At 44.1% G+C, this 23,493-nt stretch overlaps 1 protein-coding gene across 1 annotated transcript in view; it reads right to left on the bottom strand.

The window, feature by feature from the left end:
• Window positions 1-23,493, bottom strand: part of HSD17B4 (hydroxysteroid 17-beta dehydrogenase 4) — a 505,871-nt gene that overhangs the window by 137,112 nt on the left and 345,266 nt on the right. The window contains exon 17 of the mRNA XM_069753449.1: window positions 23,380-23,445. Within this exon, the coding sequence (XP_069609550.1) occupies window positions 23,380-23,445 (66 nt within the window). The remainder of the gene's footprint in view (window positions 1-23,379; window positions 23,446-23,493) is intronic.

Genomic DNA, 23,493 nt, shown 5'->3' with positions numbered 1-23,493 from the left:
CAACGGCACCAAGAACAGGTGAGTATGACGGGGCAGTGCGCGATATTCACATGCTCCTCGTTCCACCGTCGGCGCCGCTGTGTCTTCCGCAGTGATGCTCAGGTCAGAGGGCACGGTGACGCGATTAGAGTGCCCGCCGCCCTCTTCATGAACGTCAGTGCAGAGGATGGAGAAGACACAGTGGCGGTCAGCGGTGGAACGGGGAGCAGGTGACTATAGCAAGTGCCGGAGAGGTGAGTATGTAATTTTTTTTATTTTTTTAATTGCAACAGCATATGGGGCAAATATCTGTATGGAGCATCTTATGTGGCCATGTGCAGCATTATATGGGGCAGTTATCTGTATGGAGCATATTATGTGGCCATGTGCAGCATGATATTTGGGCAAATATCTGTATGGGGCAATGTGCAGCATGATATGGGGGCAAATATCTGTATGGGTCATCTGTATGGGGCCATGTACAGCATTATATGGGGGCAAATATCTGTATGGGGCATCTTATGTGGCCATGTGCAGCATAATATGGGGCAGTTATCTGTATGGAGCATATTATGGGGCCATATGCAGCATTATATGGGGCAAATATCTGTATGGAGGATCTTATGGGGCCATAATCCACATTTGTGGAGCATTATACTGGGCAAATGTCTGTATGGAGCATCTTATGGGGCCATAATCTACATTTGTGCAGCATTATATTGTGCAAATGTCTGTATGGAGCATCTTATAGGGCCATAATCAGCATTTGTGCAGCATTATATGAGGCATCTTATGGGGCCATCATAAACTGTATAGAGCATTATATGGGGCTCCTGATTCAATATTGATATTCAAAAACACTTAACCTACTGATGTCTCAATTAATTTTACTTTTATTGGTATCTATTTTTATTTTTGAAATTTACCGGTAGCTGCAGCATTTTCCACCCTAGGCTTATACTCGAGTCATTAAGTTTTCCCAGTTTTTTGTGGCAAAATTGGGGGTCGTCGGCTTATACTCGGGTCGGCTTATACTCAAGTATATACGGTAATTTTGTGGCAGTGCTCAATTTCTGTGAAAACTTGGTTTTTGAAATTATTTTAATTTTCATAGCAAGGAAAAACTTTGCAATATTTTTGCAATGTTTATGATGACTCTTCATAACAATGTAGAGTTAATGCAAATGGGCAATATAAAAATTGAAGCAACAAACTTTGTGAAAACTAAAAATTGTGTTAGCCTCAAAATTTTGGCCACCACTGTACTGTTACTTTTCCCATTCATATTTTCGTCAGCACAACCATTAAGCACAATTATTTTCCAGGATTCACAGCCTCTTTCTAGTTTAATACATTCAATATGATATACTGTACGACAGGCAGGAGAAAAAGCACTAATCCAGCGGCAGGTTTATATCCCTTCTTGCTGACTCTGGAGATATTTTGCTATATTTGGCTATATACAGAGCATCATACAGCTGACAGTGGGTAGAGGTTTCTCTCGCTGAGAGTTAACATGTTCTAACTGGCTTCCCACTTGCCACTGAACAGTAGGTAGAATATTTAGATTGGATCATTCTGTGAACATAAAACCTGAATCTGTTTGAGGTAAAGTGGTAGTTTGTTTAATGACTGTGAACAAGCCGAGAAACATGCAAGCTGATTAGCAATTGATCCTGGGCATTGCCAATGTTAATTTCACAATTTTATTTGTATGATGATCAGTGTGCCGTGTTAAAAATGATATGACTTGGCTGAACTTGGCAAAAAAAAAATACATAAACTAAAAATAAGAAAAACCGGAGAAAAACATACGGAGTACAAGTCCCATATTGAAAAGGTAAAAATACACGTTTTTATTCATAGAACAATAATCAGCAATATTTAGAAACACTTAGTCATAACAAATATAATATGGACAGCAAGGGAAACTACAGATAGCACTGAAAAATCAGAGCAGCGGCAGCCCCCATGAACGACTGATACAATTTCAACCTAAAGTGCCATTAGTGCATATTTTAAAGGTAATAATACCGCTACAACCGGGTATCTAAGAATCAAATTCTACCAATCCCACAGTGGGGTACCGCTCACCCGAATGGCATATACCATAATCAAACCGGTTCAGCAGCTCTTACCCATTCAGCCGGTACACAGGGGTCACCGCCGTAGCCCCAACGCGCGTTTCGCGTTGGCTTCGTCAGGGGGCAGTCTGCCCAGTTGTAGCGGTATTATTACCTTAAAATATTAAAATTCTCCATACTCCTAAGAATAATAAATCCACCTAAATATGAGCTGAGGATTTTATGACTCTTTGATTATGCAATGTAAAGTAGATTAGTAGATTTTCTACTTAAGAATTTAGTAAAAAAAAAAAAATAATAATAATAAAAAAAAAAAAAAAAAAAAGGTAAAAATCTCTACAAAAAGGGTTAAAGGGAAACTCATATTAAAAATGTTATGTGATCTGCAGGCAGTTATAGAGCAGGAGGAGCTGATATACCATATATTTTTATGGGAAAAGTTGCATTAAAACTTGTATTTTAGTCATTGAAATCCCTGAAGTTTGGATGTATGCGAGTCCATAGGACTGTTCTACTCATTGTATGCATTCAGTATTTGGTGAGTATTTTACATTAGTATTTCTAAGCCCAAATCAGGAGAGGAACAATCTAAGGAAAAGTATAATGAAACAAGTGCACCACTTTTCTGCATTTTCACCCACTCCTGGTTTTGGCTTACAAATACTGATGCAAAACACTGACCAAATACTGAACGTTAAAACTTGGCCCAATAGTCTTCCCTGTATGAATATGCTTGCATAGATTGCAGACAATCGCTAGTAAAATCACTAAATGAACTTGTATACATATACATAAACAACAATAAGGTTGTGAAGGTCTTGAGACTGCTCACTGATTTTACAAATCAGGAGAGGATTCTTTTGTGGCACATTGGAAACGAGACACACTTTTATAGACCATCAGTTGAACCTGCTGATATTATTTCTAGTAATTGATAGACTTTAGATGGTGTCATGACTTTCAATGGCTTTTAGCGCCTCTTTTCATGTGTTCAATACTTTTTCCCTGTGTCATTTCTCATTATTACACATAACTAGGAAAATTCACATAGGAATTAACAAGGTCAAAATAAACCTGAATAAAAAAGCAAGAGCCTTTGCACAGCTTCCAATATAAGCCATTAACAATGTCAGGGCACATAAGAAAGAAAAAGTCTCAGGAGCCATAACAATAGCTTGTTAATTAGTGCGTGACAAGTCTGAAGATGTTATAGGTTTCATTTATTGCGGTTTGTGACAGGGAAAGGCCAAAATATAATTTATCTGCTGTCAGCTCTTTGGAGGAGTCTTTCCATTACCTGGCCAGTTAGAGCATATTCAGAAGTAGTGTGTCATCCTTACGCTCCTTATTTTTATATGGACATGGGGCTACTGACAATCCTGATAGTGGACCTAAAAAAGTAGAAATGTGCACTGCATATTAGATGGTTGAACAATGCTTTGGTGCCACCTCCGCCAACACTCCTATATACAGGAGCACATACTTGGCCAAGCGCACCTGTGTTTTCTTTTAGAAACCCTAAAACACATCAGCCATCAGCTTACACCAAGGGGAACAAAAATCGGACATGCGTGACATCTGTTACATCAGTTGGCCGGTGCCACCACACACATTAGTCCATTGGACGAACCTGTCAATATCAGTGTGTTCAGCTGACATTAGTCTAACATGTATGGGGGCCATAGACTTAAAGGGGTATTCCCATCTTCAAGATCCTACCCCAATATGTAGTAGTAATAATAATAATATTAGCAAATACTAATATTTGCAAATACAATCTATGTATATAATTGTCTAAGGTCCACTTCCGTCTGTTTGTCTGTAACGGAAATCCCGCATCGCTGATTGGTCGCGGGCGGCTGGGCACGACCAATCAGCGACAGGCACAGTGTGGCTGCGAATTGGCCCCTCCCTACTCCCCTCCAGTCAGTGCCCCCTCCCTAATGCCCTCCAGTCAGCGCCCACATAGCGTTTTAGCAGTCCGTTTAACGGACTGTGTTACACTGCGGTATAACGTGGTGTAACGAAGTCCGTTAACGATGCCATTACCCCTGTAAGTGTGACCAACTTTTTACTATTGATGCTGCCTATGCAGCATAAATAGTAAAAACATATAATGTTAAAAATAATAAGCTGGCCCTGGCTTCACTGATTTGTCGTGCCCGGCCGGCCGCGAACAATCAGCGACAGACGCAGTCCGGCCGCGAATTGGTGCGGGATTTGAACCACGCTTCGCTAATTGGTCGCGCCCGGCCGGCCGAATCCTAAGTATTCATTGCATTATTCTGAAATCTTCATAAATAAACTACATACATATTCTAGAATACCGGATGCGTTAGAATCGGGCCACGATCTAGTTAGAAATATAGTACACTTCTTCTGATTCGTTTTGTCTCTTTCCTCATGTGCAGCCATTGCAGGACCATAGGAATCCATGGTTACCTTCTCTGAAAAAGTGAGTTAGCTAGTTGCTAGTGGTCATAACCATGGATACTCAAGGTCCAGCAATGGCAGCACATGAGGAAAGAGACATAGCAAATCAGAAGAACTGTACTACATTTCTATTTGGAGGTATTTGATAATATTATTATTATTATTACTACTACTACACCTACTACATATTGGGATAGGATCTTGGAGATCGGAGTACCCCTTTAAGCCTATTCACGTGAATACATCCACAAAACACGGACATCATGCAGATGGCATCCGTGTGCTGTCTGAATTTCATGAACTTGTTAGAACATTTCGCAAAACTACTTTTCTCGGCATACATGATGGATATAGAGGAAAAAAAAAGGACCAGTGTCAATAATCTGCTTAAACAGAATAGGATTTTGATTCAATAGTGAACTGAAGCAGAGGATTAAACGTTCAAGCTTTTACAGTTTTTCCTCAAAGAGTAAAGAAACCAAAATAGTCTCCGATGACCACAGCTAGTGTCTCCTCCTCAGGAGAAGACGTGTTAGGATATCAGCTTCTGTATGAATGAATATTTCATTAGGAAACTGGAATCCTTTAGGAATGTTCATAAAAGAAATCTGCTAAAAGGCTGACTAAAGCAGGGATCCCCAACTCCAGTCCTCAAGGCCCACCAACATGTCATGTTTTCAGGATTTCCTTAGTCTTGCCCAGGTAATAATTGCATCACCTGTGCAATGCAAAGGAAATCCTGAAAACATGACCTGTTGGTGGGCCTTGAGGACTGGAGTTGGGGATCCCTGTACTAAAGTATACAGTAGAGAATAAATACAAGGGAAGAAACAAAGAAAAATGTATTTTCTTAAAGCGACACACTGGCTATTTATTTTTTTTTTTTTGCATACTGCATATACAGAGCAGCATGAGCTGCAAGTAAAAAAGAAAGTAAAGATTTGGCTATAGCGGCTTTAGTTGCTCCACTGGTAATGAGTGGTGCACCAAGATAAAGGCAGCATTGAGGTTTTCCTTGAAATATCTTAAGGGTATGTGCACACGATGCAGATTTAGTGCAGAACTGCAGCAGAAACGCTGCAGAACTGCACTGTGATTTACAGTACAATGTAAATCAATGTGAAAAAAAAAAAGCTGTGCACATGGTGCAGAAAAATCTGCGCAGAAATGCTGCAGATATCAAAGAAGTGCATGTCACTTCTTTTGTGCAGTTCTGCAGCGTTTCTGCACCCCTCCATAATAGAAATCCATTTTGTGCGTTTTTGGTGCGTTTTTGATGCGTTTTTGATGCAGATTTGTCCTTAGTGAGACACCATTGCTGAGCTGATCCTTGCCCTTAGTGAGACACAGTTGCTGAGCTGATCCTTGCCCTTAGTGAGACACTGTTGCTGAGCTGATCCTTGCCCTTAGTGAGACACTGTTGCTGAGCTGATCCTTGCCCTTAGTGAGATACGGTTGCTGAGCTGTTTCTTGACCTTAGTGAGACACGGTTACTGAGCAGATCCTTGACCTTAGTGAGAGCTGTTCCTTGACCTTAGTGAGACACGGTTGCTGAGCAGATCCTTGCCCTTAGTGAGACACTGTTGCTGAGAGGATCCTTGCCCTTTGAGACACGGTTGCTGAGCTCATCCTTTCACTGCCATCATCTATACTCTAAACATTTGCATTTTAATATAAATGCCGCTAAAAACAGGCAACAAGACTGGGGGGAAAGCAGTGTTTGGAAGCCACAGGTATACCATTTTTTTTCATTTATGTATTTATTTTGAATTATGGAGACAGATTCCCTAATAAAGTGATTTGCACAGCTCCACACTGCACAAAATTATATATAAAAAAACAAACATAAATAAAAGTATTTTACTATTTAACGGTAGTAATGATGACTACTAGACAATTAATGGTCTTGCATGAGAGAGGATGATGGCATAGCTTCACGCTTCCCTGAAGCATTTTCTTCTTTTGCTTATTAAAGGGAACCTGTCACCCCCAAAATGGAAGGTGAGCCAAGTTCACCAGCATCAGGGGCTTATCTACAGGATTCTGGTTGTAAGCTTCATTGAAGAGATGGGTTTTCAGGTTTCTTTTGAAGGATCCAAATGTGGTGGATAACTGGACGTGTTGGAGCACAGAACTCCAGAGGACAGGGGATATTCGGGAGAAGTCTTGGAGGCGATTGGATGAGGAGTGAATAAGCGTGGAGGAGAGAATGAGGTCTTGGGAGGACCAGAGATTACATGAGGGAAGATAGTGAGAGATTAGTATGGAAATATACGGAGGAGAAAGGTTATGGATGGCTTTGTAGGTTAGTGTTAGTAGTTTAAACTGGATATGCTGGAAAATTAGGAGCCAGTGAAGGGATTTGCAAAGAGGTGAAGCAGGAGTGTAGAGAGGAGAGAGATGAATTAGTCGGGCAGCAGAGTTAAAGATGGACTGGAGGGGTGCGAGAGTGTTAGAAGGTGGGTCACAGAGGAGGAGGTATTGCAGGAAGCAGTTAGACCTCCATCTGTCAAAAGGTCAGGTACATATAATAAGCGTTAGACAGCGTGCAAGGGTCGATCACAAGTGCTAACACTAGCAGATAGCAACGTCTCAGAAACTCAGACTAAGGCCTCTTTCACACTTCCGTCTTTCATCTCCCGTCACAATCTGTCGAATTTTGAGAAAACAGGATCCTACAAATTTTGCTGCAGGATCCTGTTTTTTTCCCATGGACTGCACGTCGGAAAATCGCATCCTGCGCTGCCAGTCGTTGGCTATAGTGGAAGCCTATGGGCACAGGATGTGTCGCTGACTGTGAAAAACAGGAATCCAGCGACGTATCATGTTTTTGTGTTCTGAGCATGCCTGGAAGGATTTTCTAGTCTGGGCAGAAAATCTCTCTCTCTTTTTTTTACCTTAAAATTCGGCCGCCAACTCATTCGAAGCGTCCGTCATAGCGCTGGATGCTTTACACACGTTTTCCACTATTTTCAACAAATCCGTCGATATGTCGCTTCACTGCATCATGACGCACCCTGACTGACGGAAGTCTGAAAGAAGCCTAAGGCTACGGTCACACTATCAGTATTTGGTCAGTATTTCACACCGGATTTGTTAGCCAAAACCAGGAGTGGGTCAAAAATACAGACTTGGTGACATGTTTCTAGTATAGCTTTCCCCTCTGTTTGTTCCACTCCTGGTTTTGGTTTACAAAAACTGAAGTAAAATACTGACCACATACTGATAGTGTGAACGTAGCCTAAGGCTGCAGTTAGATAGCCGTATATTCTGTCATGCGAGAGAATCGGGACGATTATGCCAATGACACTCGGCTTAAACTCTATCGCTGTCCACGTAAATCGGACTGCAATCTGAAGACATCTGGGTGCAGCCTGAAGTTTTACATACATCCATAGACGTGCATGAGGTCTGAATTGCTGCCGGCACCATGCGCAGTGAGGATTCACATGTCACAGACTGCAGACTTGTGAGAAATGTGGTTAACCCCTTTAAGTAGCCATGGCTTCCACCATAATGGTGAAACGACTACAATCTATATTAAACACATTATTATTTTAGACAGTCTGTTAGGCTTTCAAGTTTTCACACGTAGGCAAAAACATCTTAACTACGGTAATTGCAGAGCGTGGAGCATATTTCATAGATGTTTGGTGTTGATTCGCTGAACGAGCAAACTTCCATGCAGCACGGGTTTTATATTTAGTGCTCGCGTCTCCTTCCTACCAGCCTAAGTAGCGCAGAGCAGCTGCCAATTAACAACACTTCCATCTGATACTGATAGATCATTCAGCACTAACTCTGCAATCCCAATTAGTGACGGAGCAGATACACGGATTGGCACCGCGAATGATGTTCTTTTCATATTTCAAGAATGCTTTACTGGCTTAGTTCTGCAAGATGCTGCTACAGGATCTCACGCAGAGAATCTAAATTGTAAGAACAAGTCATTTGGATGGGAAACTTTGGTCAAATTTAAGATCTATGAAAAAATTTCCAAAGAAAAAAAAATTGAAAGAAAGGAAGGAAAGTGAGAATGACAAATGGCAAAGCTTAACCTGTAAGACCATTGTGATAAGACTTTACGAAAAAATGAAAGAAGTCAGAAGATTCAATCCTGAGTCAAAGATGAGGCCACATAGGACATGTATAGCTTTCATCCAGTTCCCCAGCAGCAAGTCACTCTTTAGTTACACCTCAGTATGTCATACAAAATATAGAGAATTATCCAAAAAGGTTAATGGCGGTGCCTTCCTCACACCCCAATACTATGAAGGGGCTTGTCCGGAGCCAAAACACACAGCTTTTGGTGCATAAGGGTATGTGTCCACGTTCAGGATTGCATCAGGATTTGGTCAGGATTTTTCATCAGTATTTGTAAGCCAAAACCAGGAGTGGAACAATTAGAGGAAAAGTATAATAGAAACATATGCACCACTTCTGTATTTATCAGCCACTCCTGGTTTTGGCTTACAAATCCTGACATAAAATCCTGACCAAATCCTGATGCAATCCTGAACGTGGACACATACCCTAAGTCTACAATAATGTTTTTCGTCCACTTTTCTGTTCACTGGGTACTATTCATGTGGTCGTGATTCATTGCATTGACCGGTCCAAGGAAGTGGGACAAAGCCATGTTTGCTGGAAGCATTAGCAGGTGAGCAGAACATGGCACAACCTACCGGTGCACTTGCTGTTCAGGGATGCCCACACAATAAGGTAGCGTGTCTTTCTACTTCAGTTGTAAAAATGAAGAGCACAAAACTTTTAGAATACAAACACCACGTGATAGGATATATTGATTTTTTTTTTTTAATAACTTTACCTCTCCCAAAACTCTTCCAGATCTACACTCAAACTGAAAAAGAACATTCTTGTATTAAACAAACAGCTTGGACTGCAATATGCTGGCGGAGGTGAGCTAAACGTTCTAGCTCAAGCAACCGTCCAACCATGATAAAGAGATTCCCCTTTTTCCTTGCAGGAAACCTTGAACTAGAGGGAGTATATAGAGTTTTGTAAAGGGTCTAGTCTAGGGATGAGCAGACCCAAACTTAAATGTTTGCCATTCATACCGAATACAGACTTTCCCTGGAAATCTGTTAGAAAGTTTGGAGTTCCAGGGTAAGTACCTTGCAGAGAGAGCGGGAGAGACTCAGAGGGAGAGACGGAGCGCGGGAGACGGAGCGCGGGAGACGGAGCGCGAGAGACGGAGAGCGAGAGACGGAGCGCGAGAGACGGAGCGCGAGAGACGGAGCGCGAGAGACGGAGCGCGAGAGACGGAGCGCGAGAGACGGAGCGCGAGAGACGGAGCGGGAGAGACGGAGCGGGAGAGACGGAGCGGGAGAGACGGAGCGGGAGAGACGGAGCGGGAGAGACGGAGCGGGAGAGACTCAGAGGGAGCGGGAGAGACGGAGCGGGAGAGACTCAGAGGGAGCGGGAGAGACGGAGCGGGAGAGACTCAGAGGGAGCGGGAGAGACGGAGCGGGAGAGACGGAGCGGGAGAGACGGAGAGGGAGAGACGGAGCGGGAGAGACGGAGCGGGAGAGACGGAGCGGGAGAGACGGAGCGGGAGAGACGGAGCGGGAGAGACGGAGCGGGAGAGACGGAGCGGGAGAGACGGAGCGGGAGAGACGGAGCGGGAGAGACGGAGCGGGAGAGACTCAGAGGGAGCGGGAGAGACGGAGCGGGAGAGACTCAGAGGGAGCGGGAGAGACGGAGCGGGAGAGACGGAGCGGGAGAGACGGAGCGCGAGAGACGGAGCGCGAGAGACGGAGCGCGAGAGACGGAGCGGGAGAGACTCAGAGGGAGCGGGAGAGACGGAGCGGGAGAGACTCAGAGGGAGCGGGAGAGACGGAGCGGGAGAGACTCAGAGGGAGCGGGAGAGACGGAGCGGGAGAGACGGAGCGGGAGAGACGGAGAGGGAGAGACGGAGCGGGAGAGACGGAGCGGGAGAGACGGAGCGGGAGAGACGGAGCGGGAGAGACGGAGCGGGAGAGACGGAGCGGGAGAGACGGAGCGGGAGAGACGGAGCGGGAGAGACTCAGAGGGAGCGGGAGAGACGGAGCGGGAGAGACTCAGAGGGAGCGGGAGAGACGGAGCGGGAGAGACGGAGCGGGAGAGACGGAGCGGGAGAGACGGAGCGCGAGAGACGGAGCGCGAGAGACGGAGCGCGAGAGACGGAGCGCGAGAGACGGAGCGCGAGAGACGGAGCGCGAGAGACGGAGCGCGAGAGACGGAGCGCGAGAGACGGAGCGGGAGAGACGGAGCGGGAGAGACGGAGCGCGAGAGACGGAGCGCGAGAGATTTTTTTTTCCAGCTCAAACGTTTGGGTCCCCATTATTTTCAATAGGGTTTGGGTTCAGGTTCAAGGTTGGGTACAGTTCTGGAACATGAACTTTTGAATAACGATTGGGTCAGTTATCAGAACCTGAACTTCCATGGGTCTGCTTATCACTACTCTATGATTTCTCCAAAACCATGCCTCAGATATTCAAACTATACAGCTCCTTTTAGCATATGGTCCCCTAAAAGAGCCTATGCTTACCTTGGTATGAATGTTGGAGATTACATATCTTTAACCTTCGTTCGGCTGAGTAGGTACAATTGTAACTATTCCGTTTAAAAATTGCAAAAACTTTTTTTTTCCGAAAAGCCGTAGAGGGCTGAAATTTCGGGACATCTCTGCAGTTTTGGTCCAGAATATATTGGCCAATTTTCAATACAATATATATGAAGGTACAATTGTACCTCTGCAACCTGTTAACGTTGTAAAATTATGCAGCCTGACAAAGGTTAAAGGACAGAAGCTTTTGCAAAAATAGGTCTTCATTAACTGTAAGCAATCAATTTACACACATTTTCTAATACTTTGACAGAGTCTACTATATAATTGTCTAAGGGTCACTTCCGTCTGTCTGTCTGTCCTTCTGTCACGGTTATTCATTCGCTGATTGGTCTCGGCAGCTGCCTGTCATGGCTGCCGCGACCAATCAGCGACGGGCACAGTCCGATAAGTCCCTACCATACACTCACTGCCTGGTGCCCGCTCCATAATCCCCTCCACTCACCGCTCGCACAGGGTTAATGGCAGCGGTAACGGCACGCGGTGTAACGCACTCCGTTACCGCCGCTATTAACCCTGTGTGTCCCCAAATATTTACTATTGATGCTGTCTATGTAGCATCAATAGTAAAAATATGTCATGTTAAAAATAATAAACAATACAAAAAACCTGCTATACTCACCATCCGCCGCCTTTCCCGCTCCTCGGGACGCTCCCGGGACCGCTCCATTGCAAGCGGCAGCTTCCGGTCCCAGGCCTGGTGTGCGACAAGGACCTGCCGTGACGGCATGATCATGTGACCGCGACGTCCTCACAGGTCCTGCTCATACCAGCCCTGGGACCGGAAGCTGACGCTTGCAATGGAGCGATCCCGGGAGCGTCCCGAGGAGCGGGAAAGGCGGCGGATGGTGAGTATAGCAGGACTTCAACGTTCTTTAAGTCTCTATACTACGTGCCTGGGCAATATACTACGTGACTGGGCAATATACTACGTGGGCTGTGCAATATACTACGTGACTGGGCAATGTACTATGTGGCTCTGCTATATACTATGTGGCTGGGCAATATACTACGTGGCTGGGCAATATACTACAGGGAAGGGCAATATACTACGTGGAAGGGCAAAATACTACGTGACTGGGCAATATACTACGTCACGTGACTGGGCAATATACTACGTGGCAGGGCAACATACTACGTGGCAGGGCAATATACTACATGGCAGGGCAATATACTACGTCACGTGACTGGGCAATATACTACGTCACGTGACTGGGCAATATACTACGTGACTGGGCAATATACTACGTGGCTGGGCAATATACTACGTGGCTGGCCTAGGGTTTTTTGGTTTTACAAACTGGGCACCGCAAGTATATAACTTATGGGAAATTGAAGGAGATAGATCATCAGGTCCTCTGTTACATTTTATTTTCTTTTTATTGAAGACATATTGTCATCAGCAGCCGCTTTCCCTGTAGAGCATCCACCATAACGAATATGAAATAGGTCTTCCTAATTTCTTGACAAATACACGCTTGTCATGAAGGAGCGCAGGCTTCCTCTCTGCTGTGAAAAAAGCTACTTCTTCCAAGGAGAGCAGGCATTTTATGGACTCCATAATGTAGGGAAAAAAATCCATCTAGCACCCTGTTACAATAAAATTAGAAAAACCCTCCCGAAAATGTCACTTTTTAATGTGGATTTTTACTTTGCCTTAAATAGATGTACAGATATAGTTTATTTGCTGATCACGGCTGCCTCCACACAAAATTAATATGATACAACTAGATGGTAGCCCGATTCTAACGCATCGGGTATTCTAGAATATGCATGTCCACGTAGTATATTGCCCAGCCACGTAGTATATTGCCCAGCCACGTAGTATATTGCCCAGCCACGTAGTATATTGCCCAGCCACGTAGTATATTGCCCAGCCACGTAGTATATTGCCCAGCCACGTAGTATATTGCCCAGCCACGTAGTATATTGCCCAGCCACATAGTATATAGCAGAGCCACATAGTATATAGCAGAGCCACATAGTATATAGCAGAGCCACATAGTATATTGCCCAGCGACGTAGTATATTGCCCAGTCATGTAGTATATTGCACAGTCCACGTAGTGACTGGGCAATATACTACGTGACTGGGCAATATACTACGTGACTGGGCAATATACTACGTCGCTGGACAATATACTACGTGGGCTGTGCAATATACTACGTGGGCTGTGCAATATACTACGTGGGCTGTGCAATATACTACGTGACTGGGCCTTATACTATGTCGCTGGGCAATATACTACGTGGGCTGTGCAATATACTACGTGACTGGGCAATATACTACGTGACTGGGCAATATACTACGTGACTGGGCAATATACTACGTGACTGGGCAATATACTACGTGACTGGACAATATGCTAGGTGGACATGCATATTCTAGAATACCCGATGCGTTAGAATCGGGCCACCATCTAGTTGTATCATATTAATTTTGTGTGGAGGCAGCCGTGATCAGCAAAACAACTATATCTGTACATATATTTAAGGCAAAGTAAAAATCCACATTAAAGAGTGACATTTTCGGGAGGGTTTTTCTAATTTTATTGCAACAGGGTGCTAGATGGATTTTTTTTCCCTACATTATGGAGTCCATAAAATGCCTGCTCTCCTTGGAAGAAGTAGCTTTTTTCACAGCAGAGAGGAAGCCTGCGATCCTTCATGACAAGCGTGTATTTGTCAAGAAATTAGGAAGACCTATTTCATATTAGTTATGGTGGATGCTCTACAGGGAAAGCGGCTGCTGATGACAATATGTCTTCAATAAAAAGAAAATAAAATGTAACAGAGGACCTGATGATCGATCTCCTTCAATTTCCCATAAGTTATATACTTGCGGTGCCCAGTTTGTAAAACCAAAAAACCCTAGGAATATTATAAAAAGAATCGTAGTCATGTCTACGTCTTCGCTCAATGGCGTTGTGATTAATGACAGTTCTGTCGTAAGGAACTCATCTGGTAAGATGTTCAAGTATTTAACTACTGAAATTAGATTTGTGACTTTTCACCATGAAACGGGAGATATTTTATAAATGTGTCATGTGGATAACGCCTCGAGTCCTTTACTAGCACAATGAAAATGACACTGTCGTAACATCGGTTTGTGAGTTACACATAAGCTGTCCTCGCTGAATCCTGCAGTAATTATTCTCTAATTACTTGTACTTTACACTGCGGAGCTGCAGAAAGACTCACAAATTACAAATGTGAACGTTCAATCCATGAAAGAAAAGCTTTATGGAGTCTATTTGGTTAAAAGGTGCTTATTTTGGGGTTATTTTAAAATATTTGCAGGCATTTAAAAGGAAATCTGTCACTGAAAAAAATGCAGAACCGTCTATAAGCGAGTGCCGGGACGCGTTTACAGCAGCCGATCATCGCGACTGAAAACACGCCTCCATGACTGAAAGAACCGAGGCTGTCGGAAGAAATAACGTTCATTTCCTCCCCGTACGCGGGCATTTAGTGTGGTGATCACACGGCTTCTGAACACTATTAAAATGCGGATTAACCCCATACCTACAGGAAAATAGCAATTTTTTTCACAACCGGTTCATTAAAGGGAATCTGACAGTAGATTCATACTGCCTGAAACCCGAGCATCAAGAATCACACACCGGCTGCGTTAATGCCGTCATGTATAATTTACTCTGAAACGCTGAGGCGCTTCAGAGACAACATATGTTGAAAAGCCAGCCAAGGACTACACATCCCAAATGACTACTCCAAGAGCCAGCAGCTTCTCCCCAGTCTGCTCAGCTTGTGAAGTAGCTGCTGTTAACACTTGAATGGAGCGGCCCTCCGAGACTCTGTTCAAAGCATTTACAGACCGACCCTCCATAGAAAACAGTGGATCAGTGGAGGTGCTGGGTGTCGATCCTCACCAATCTGTTATTGTTGACCTAACCTATAGATAGGTCACCAAATGTCTATGCCCAAATACCCCCTTTACCTTACATTCATCCGACTGCTGTAAAAGAGCAGAAACAGCAGCAATCAGGCAGCATCTCTCCTTGTACAGTATGTAGCAGATATATATATATATATTTATAGGGGTGCAAGACGCCTTTCTGACTTGCACTATGTCAGGGCAAACCTGTTTCAATACTTTCTAAGAAGCATTTGGTATGATTGATGGCTTACACTCTATTGCAGGTTCCTCACTAGTATGGTGGCATCATCATCATTTGTTTTTACAAAATAACTTATAAAAAATCTCACTTACACAGCCCAAAACTCGCCGCTTCCCTTCATAAAGTGCATGTTAAAATTGACTATGTCCCATATCTGTAGGGGACACCCTGTATGTAAATGTAAACAATTACCGCTGACAGCAAAGCGAGCTGTAAATCTCTATGGACTGGGTCTCCATTATTTTTGTCTACAGGAAAATGCTAAGGTTCTGCTGGGTGGAAGCAGAACAGGTTCAGCATTGAGTCTACTCTCGCCATAACCTACATAGTAGTATTAAGGACTGCCAGTCAGCACACTTAGCTCGTTATTCACCAGTAGATGGTGGCCCGATTCTAACGCATCGGGTATTCTAGAATATGCATGTCCACGTAGTATATTGCCCATTGACGTAGTATATTGCCGAGTTACGTAGTATATTGCCAATTTACGTAGTATATTGCCCAGTGACGTAGTATACAGCACAGAGCCACGTAGTATATTGCCCAGCCACATAGTATATTGCCCAGTGACGTAGTATACAGCACAGAGCCACGTAGTATATTGCACAGCGACGTAGTATATTGGCCAGTCACGTAGTATACAGCACAGAGCCACGTAGTATATTGCCCAGCCACATAGTATATTGCCCAGTGACGTAGTATACAGCACAGAGCCACGTAGTATATTGCACAGCGACGTAGTATATTGGCCAGTCACGTAGTATATTGCCCAGCCATGTAGTATACAGCACAGAGCCACGTAGTATATTGCCCAGCCACGTAGTATATTGCCCAGCGACGTAGTATATTGTCCAGCCACGTAGTATATTGCACAGCGACGTAGTATATTGCCCAGCCTTGTAGTATACAGCACAGAGCCACGTAGTATATTGCCCAGTGACATAGTATACAGCACAGAGCCACGTAGTATATTGCCCAGTGACGTACTATATTACTGAGCCACGTATGTCACAGGTTAAAAAAATAAAAAATAAACATACTCACCTAACGATCCGAGGGCCCCTTGTAGTTGAACATACTCACCATTCTGGTCGCTGCTCCTCAGCATCCCGTCTCTCCGCTTCCTGGGGTCCAACGGCGCTGTGCAGATGGACACGCGGGCTGCGGCCATCTTGCGTTCCCAGGATGCTTTGCGAAATTACCCATATGACTTAGCGGTCTCGTGAGATCGCTATGTCTTATGGGTAATTTCGCAAAGTATCGCTGGGAAAGGAAGATGGCGGCAGGCGCGAGCGGCTCAGCGGACAATGGAGGGTGAGTATAGCAGGTTTTTTGTTTTTGTACTATTTTCAAGATTACTTTCTTTTACTATTGATGCCGCATAGGCAGCATCAATAGTAAACGGTTGGGGACACACAAGGTTAATAGCGGCGGTAACGGAATGCGTTACCGCCGGCATTAACCCTGTGTTAGTGGTGACCGGAGGGAAGTAAGCAGCGGAGCGCCGGGGACACTGACTGTGGGGAGCGGAGCGCCGGAGACACTGAATGCGGGGAGCGGAGCGCCGGCCACTGACTGCGGGGAGTATAGAGCGGCCATTTTCTTCCGGACTGTGCCCGTCGCTGATTGGTTGTGGCTGTTTTGCGGCGACCAATCAGCGACTTGGATTTCCATGATAGACAGAGGCCACGACCAATGAATATCCTTGACAGAAGGACAGACAGACAGACGGAAGTACCCCTTAGACAATTATGTATATAGATAAAATAACAATGTTGGATCACCTATCCTGTGTAACTGTTCGGCTATGCTTCCTTGCAATGGAGAAAAAAAAAACAGGATATCTCTGTAAACAGTCTGGCACTGTCCAAATAGATTGGACAGTGTCCGTCTGACTTTAGGCACAACATATAGTATGTTTAGTGTGAATGTAAGGAAAGCTCCTTATTCTCATTACACACAGGGTTAAAAAAAAAAAGTATATGTATATGTATATACAGTGCCTACAAGTAGTATTCAACCCCCTGCAGATTTAGCAGGTTTACACATTTGGAATTAACTTGGCATTGTGACATTTGGACTGTAGATCAGCCTGGAAGTGTGAAATGCACTGCAGCAAAAAAGAATGTTATTTCTTTGTTTATTTTTTTTTAAATTGTGAAAAGTCTTTTCAGAGGGTCATTTATTATTCAACCCCACAACACACCAGAATTCTGTTTGGTTCCCCTAAAGTATTAAGAAGTAGTTCAGGCACAAAGAACAATGAGCTTCACATGTTTGGATTAATTATCTCTTTTTCCAGCCTTTTCTGACTATTTAAGACCCTCCCCAAACTTGTGAACAGCACTCAAACATGGTCAACATGGGAAAGACAAAGGAGCATTCCAAGGCCATCAGAGACAAGATCGTGGAGGGTCACAAGGCTGGCAAGAGGTACAAAACCCTTTCCAAGGAGATGGGCCTACCTGTCTCCACTGTTGGGAGCATCATCCGGAAGTGGAAGGCTTATGGAACTACTGTTAGCCTTCCACGGCCTGGACAGCCTTTGAAAGTTTCCTCCGATGCCGAGGCCAGGCTTGTCCGAAGAGTCAAGGCTAACCCAAGGACAACAAGGAAGGAGCTCCGGGAAGATCTCATGGCAGTGGGGACATTGGTTTCAGTCAATACCATATGTAACGTACTCCACCGCAATGGTCTCCGTTCCAGACGAGCCCGTAAGGTACCTTTACTTTCAAAGCGTCATGTCAAGGCTCGTCTACAGTTTGCTCATGATCACTTGGAGGACTCTGAGACTGACTGGTTCAAGGTTCTCTGGTCTGATGAGACCAAGATCGAGATCTTTGGTGCCAACCACACACGTGACGTTTGGAGACTGGATGGCACTGCATATGACCCCAAGAATACCATCCCTACAGTCAAGCATGGTGGTGGCAGCATCATGCTGTGGGGCCGTTTCTCAGCCAAGGGGCCTGGCCATCTGGTCTGTATCCATGGGAAGATGGATAGCACGGCCTACCTGGAGATTTTGGCCAAGAACCTCCGCTCCTACATCAAGGATCTTAAGATGGGTCGTCATTTCATCTTCCAACAAGACAACGACCCAAAGCACACAGCCAAAAAAAACCAAGGCCTGGTTCAAGAGGCAAAAAATCAAGGTGTTGCAGTGGCCTAGTCAGTCTCCTGACCTTAACCCAATTGAAAACTTGTGGAAGGAGCTCAAGATTAAAGTCCACATGAGACACCCAAAGAACCTAGATAACTTGGAGAAGATCTGCATGGAGGAGTGGGCCAAGATAACTTCAGAGACCTGTGCTGGCCTGATCAGGTCTTATAAAAGACGATTATTAGCTGTAATTGCAAACAAAGGTTATTCCACCAAATATTAAACCTAGGGGTTGAATAATAATTGACCCACACTTTTATGTTTAAAATTTATAAAAATTTAACTGAGCAACAAAACTTTTTGGTTTGTAAGATTTATGCATCTGTTAATAAATCCTGATCTTGTTTGAAGGCTCTAACTTATTTGCATCTTATTAAACCTGCTAAATCTGCAGGGGGTTGAATACTACTTGTAGGCACTGTATATATATATATGTATATATATATATATATATATATATATATATATATATATATATATATATATATATATATATATATATATATATATATATATATATATATATATATATATATACAGTGCCTACAAGCCATATAGCAATATATGGCTTGAGAAAGGCTCAGTCCGAGCCGAAACGTCGCCCTAAACGGTGGGTTGATTAAATCCTGCACTGCACGTTTAAACACTGCTAACATGGAGTGCTGCCTCTTTTCTGCCATATATTGAACTCTTTGGATACATGGAATGTTATCCTGGGGCCCTGCACCTGAAGATAAGTAGACATTGTGCTGTCCCCTTTTTTCTTTATATATATATATATATATATATATATATATATATATATATATATATATATATATATATATATATATATATATATTTATTTTTTATTATTATTATTATTATTTTTTTTTTAACCCTGGGGAAACTTTAGTGAGACTAAGGAGCTTTCCTTACATTCACACTAAACATACAGGTGCATCTCACAAAATTAGAATATCATCAAAAAGTTAATTTATTTCAGTTCTTCAATACAAAAAAGTGAAACTCATATATTATATAGAGTCATTACAAACAGAGTGATCTATTTCAAGTGTTTATTTCTGTTAATGTTGATAATTATGGCTTACAGCCAATAAAAACACAAAAGTAATTACCGTATTTTTCGGACTAAAAGACGCACTTTTTCCCCCCAAAAAAAGGGGGGAAAATGGGGGGTGCGTCTAATAGTCGCAATGCAGGCTTACCTAGGTGGCAGAGGTGCGGTGGCAGAGGTCCGGTGGCAGAGGTGCGGTTGCGGGGGTGTGGCGACAGAGGAGGCGCAGTAAGCGGGGTCCCTTTCCCCGGTATGGTGATGCAGCAGGCCCGGTATGCAGCAGAGCCGGGTGAATCCTCTTGTTATCGGTGGTGGCGGCCATTTTCCGGAGGCCGCGCGTGCGCAGATGGAGCGCTCTGCTTCCCGGGGCTTCAGGAAAATGGCCGCCGCGATCTCCATCTGCGCACGCGCGGCCTCCCGCGGCCATTTTCCTGAAGCCCCGGGAGCAGAGCGCTTCATCTGCACACGCGCGGCCTCAGGAAGATGGCCGCGCCCACCGATAACAAGAGGATTCACCCGGCTCTGCTGCATACCGGGCCTGCTGCATCACCATACCGGGGAAAGGGAGCCCGCTTCCTGCGCCTCCTCTGCTGCCACACCCCCGCCACCGCACCTCTGCCACCGGACCTCTGCCACCGCACCTCTGCCACCTAGGTAAGCCTGCATGGTACGCCAGGGACCCCTCTCACGCCATACCTCTCACTGCACCTCCTGATCCCAGCACCTCCTGATCCCAGCACCTTCTCATCCCAGCACCTCCTCATCCCAGCACCTCCTGATCCCAGCACCTCCTGATCCCAGCACCTCCTGATCCCAGCACCTTCTCATCCCAGCACCTCCTGATCCCAGCACCTCCTGATCCCAGCACCTCCTGATCCCAGCACCTTCTCATCCCAGCACCTTCTCATCCCAGCACCTCCTCATCCCAGCATCACCCCACCTTGCCTCCTGTGACCCTGCTCTGCCACCGCCATAAGATACTGTAAATTCGGACAATAAGACGGACCCCCATGTTATAAAAAATCTTTTTTTCTGCAATTTTCACCCCAAATTTGGGGTGCGTCTTATGGTCCGGTGCGTCTTATAGTCCGAAAAATACGGTATCTTAGTAAGTTAGAATACTTTATAACACCAGCTTGAAAAATGATTTTAAAATCCGAAACGTTGGCCTACTGAAATGTATATTCAGTAAATGCACTCAATACTTGGTTGGGGCTCCATTTGCATCAATTACATGCGGTGTGGCATGGAGACGATCAGCCTGTGGCATTGCTGAGGTGTTATGGAAGCCCAGGTTGCTTTGATAGCAGCCTTCAGCATGTCTGCATTGTTGGGTCTGGTGTCTCATCTTCCTCTTTACAATACCCCATAGATCCTCTATAGGGTTAAGGTCAGGCGATTTTGCTGGCCAATCAAGCACAGGGATTTTGTTGTTTTTAAACCAGGTATTGGTACTTTTGTCAGTGTGGACAGGTGCCATGTCCTGCTGGAGAAGGAAATTTCCATCTCCAAAAAGCTTGTCGGCAGAGGGAAGCATGAAGTGCCCTAAAATTTCCTGGTATACGACTGAACTGACTTTGGTCTTGATAAAACACAGTGGGCCTACACCAGCAGATGACATGGCTCCCCAAACCATCACTGATTGTGGAAACTTCACACTAGACCATGGAAATCAAGAGTCTGGAGGAAGAGTGGAGAGGCACACAATTCAAGCTGCTTGAGAGGATTTGTATTTTTAGGAATTGTCCTTTTAGCAACTGTATGCAAATAATTTTTTGGCAATTTCATTTGCTTACAAATTCTATGTTTCTTTGTATATTTGCCAAAATTACTTAAACGTATGCATCTACGATGCTTTATCCCATTAACCACATACAATAGGACCTATTTTTCCCTTCTTTTATCATGCACTACATTTAGATACATTTTTAAAATCTATTTTATGGTTTTATTATGACATAATAAAAGTTGATATATTGATTATATTTTGGAACAGTCTCTACTCATTATAGGTTTATATACAGAAATGTAAAAAATAATTTCTGGCGTTAGTGTCAGTATTATGAAAGTTTTGGTGACTACGAACCGATCAGTTGGTAAGAGCCCTGGCAGCAGCCATATGCAAACAGTCAGCGCTGTAGTATAGCTCCTTTGAAAATGCAGTAGCAGCTGCCAGGTGCTGCAGATCAGCTCCTATTCTCTACACATTGTGCAATTTTCACATCTGGTTACAGCCAGAGCTAAAAATAGTTGATTGGAGGGGGCCGGGTATCGAACCCCACTTATTTGATACTAGATGGTGGCCCGATTCTAACGCATCGGGTATTCTAGAATATGCATGTCCACGTAGAATATTGCCCAGCCCGCGTAGTATATTGCCCAGCCCGAGTAGTATATTGCCCAGCCCGAGTAGTATATTGCCCAGCCCGAGTAGTATATTGCACAGCCCGAGTAGTATATTGCACAGCCCGCGTAGCATACTGCACAGCCCGCGTAGTATATTGCACAGCCCGCGTAGTATATTGCACAGCCCGCGTAGTATATTGCACAGCCCGCGTAGTACATTACCTAGCCCGCCTAGTATATTGCCCAGCTCGCATAGTATATTGCACAGCCCGCGTAGTATATAGGAATGTGGGCATCATATCCCTGTTAAAAATAAGAATTAAAATAAAAAATAGTTATATACTCACCTTCCGTTGGCCCCTGGATCCAGGAAGCGTTTACCGACGCTCCTCGCGCGCTCCGGTCTCAAGAGTGCATTGCGGTTTCGCGAGACCGCTACGTCATCATCTCGCGAGATCGCAATGCATGGACCGGTCACCAGAGCGTCGCGAGGAGCGGGAAAGGCGCCGGAATGTGAGTATATGATGATTTTTTATTTTTTTTTATTATTTTTAACATTAGATCTTTTTACTATTGATGCTGCGTATGCAGCATCAATAGTAAAAAAGTTGGTCACACAGGGTTAATAGCAGCGTTAATGGAGTGCGTTACACCGCGGGATAACGCGGTCCATTAGCGCTGCCATTAACTCTGTGTGAGCGCTGACTGGAGGGGAGTATGGAGCAGGCACTGACAGCGGGGAGGAAGGAGCGGCCATGTTGCCGCCGGACTGCGCCCGTCGCTGATTGGTCGTGGGTGTTTTCCCACGACCAATCAGCAACTTGGATTTCCATGACAGACAGAGGCCGTGACCAATGAATATCCGTGACAGACAGACAGAAAGACGGAAGTGACCCTTAGACAATTATATAGTAGATTAACTACATATAATATAGGATATGTCATCACTATAATGTCCCCTTTAACATATATGTTTCGGCATATATATGTTGATCGAAGGCCATAGCTGTAATGGACCACAAAGGAATGACATAACAGACTCACAAAAAGGGATCCAATATTACTATTTAAAGGGGAATACTATTATTTACTAAAACATACAAGTGCAGAATACAGACATGTCTTCTATAAATCAGCATCACTTTTACTTGGTACAAACAGAGCATTATAGACTACCGGCATTGACTGAACCTACTATATGAAACAGTGGTTGAAGGTCGATACGACAGTAAACTTCTCTAAAGACCAAAATACATCTACAGTGTAAAGCAATGACGAAGGCAACTGAACTGGGCATGGGGCTATCATTTCACAACTACAAATAGAAAAGTAAATCTCTGATCACCGTTTTCGTATGAATTCCAAAGCGTTTTAGCAAAAATGTAAAGTTCTCATGAAGATGCTAACTGCAAATGGATAATTCATTAAAAAAAAAAGTGTCTGTATGTAAAAATAAAAAAAAACAAGCAATTTAACGGACACATTATAACATGTATTTTAGGGCAAGACTGAAATGAAGTGGCACAATCAATGCACAGAATATAAATGTACCTGATCGACAGAGGTGACGTCACTCGCGACAACATCTGGGGGGCGGCTGGGTGGGTTTGCAGTTTCCTAAAGTAAAGACAAATTAGGGATCAGGAAAGTTTGGGAAATATGGAA

This window comes from Ranitomeya imitator, chromosome 1, assembly GCF_032444005.1.
Source record: "Ranitomeya imitator isolate aRanImi1 chromosome 1, aRanImi1.pri, whole genome shotgun sequence".
Taxonomy (NCBI): domain Eukaryota; kingdom Metazoa; phylum Chordata; class Amphibia; order Anura; family Dendrobatidae; genus Ranitomeya; species Ranitomeya imitator.
Note: the sequence above shows the minus strand (reverse complement) of the source record. Positions and strands in the feature narration are given on the sequence as shown.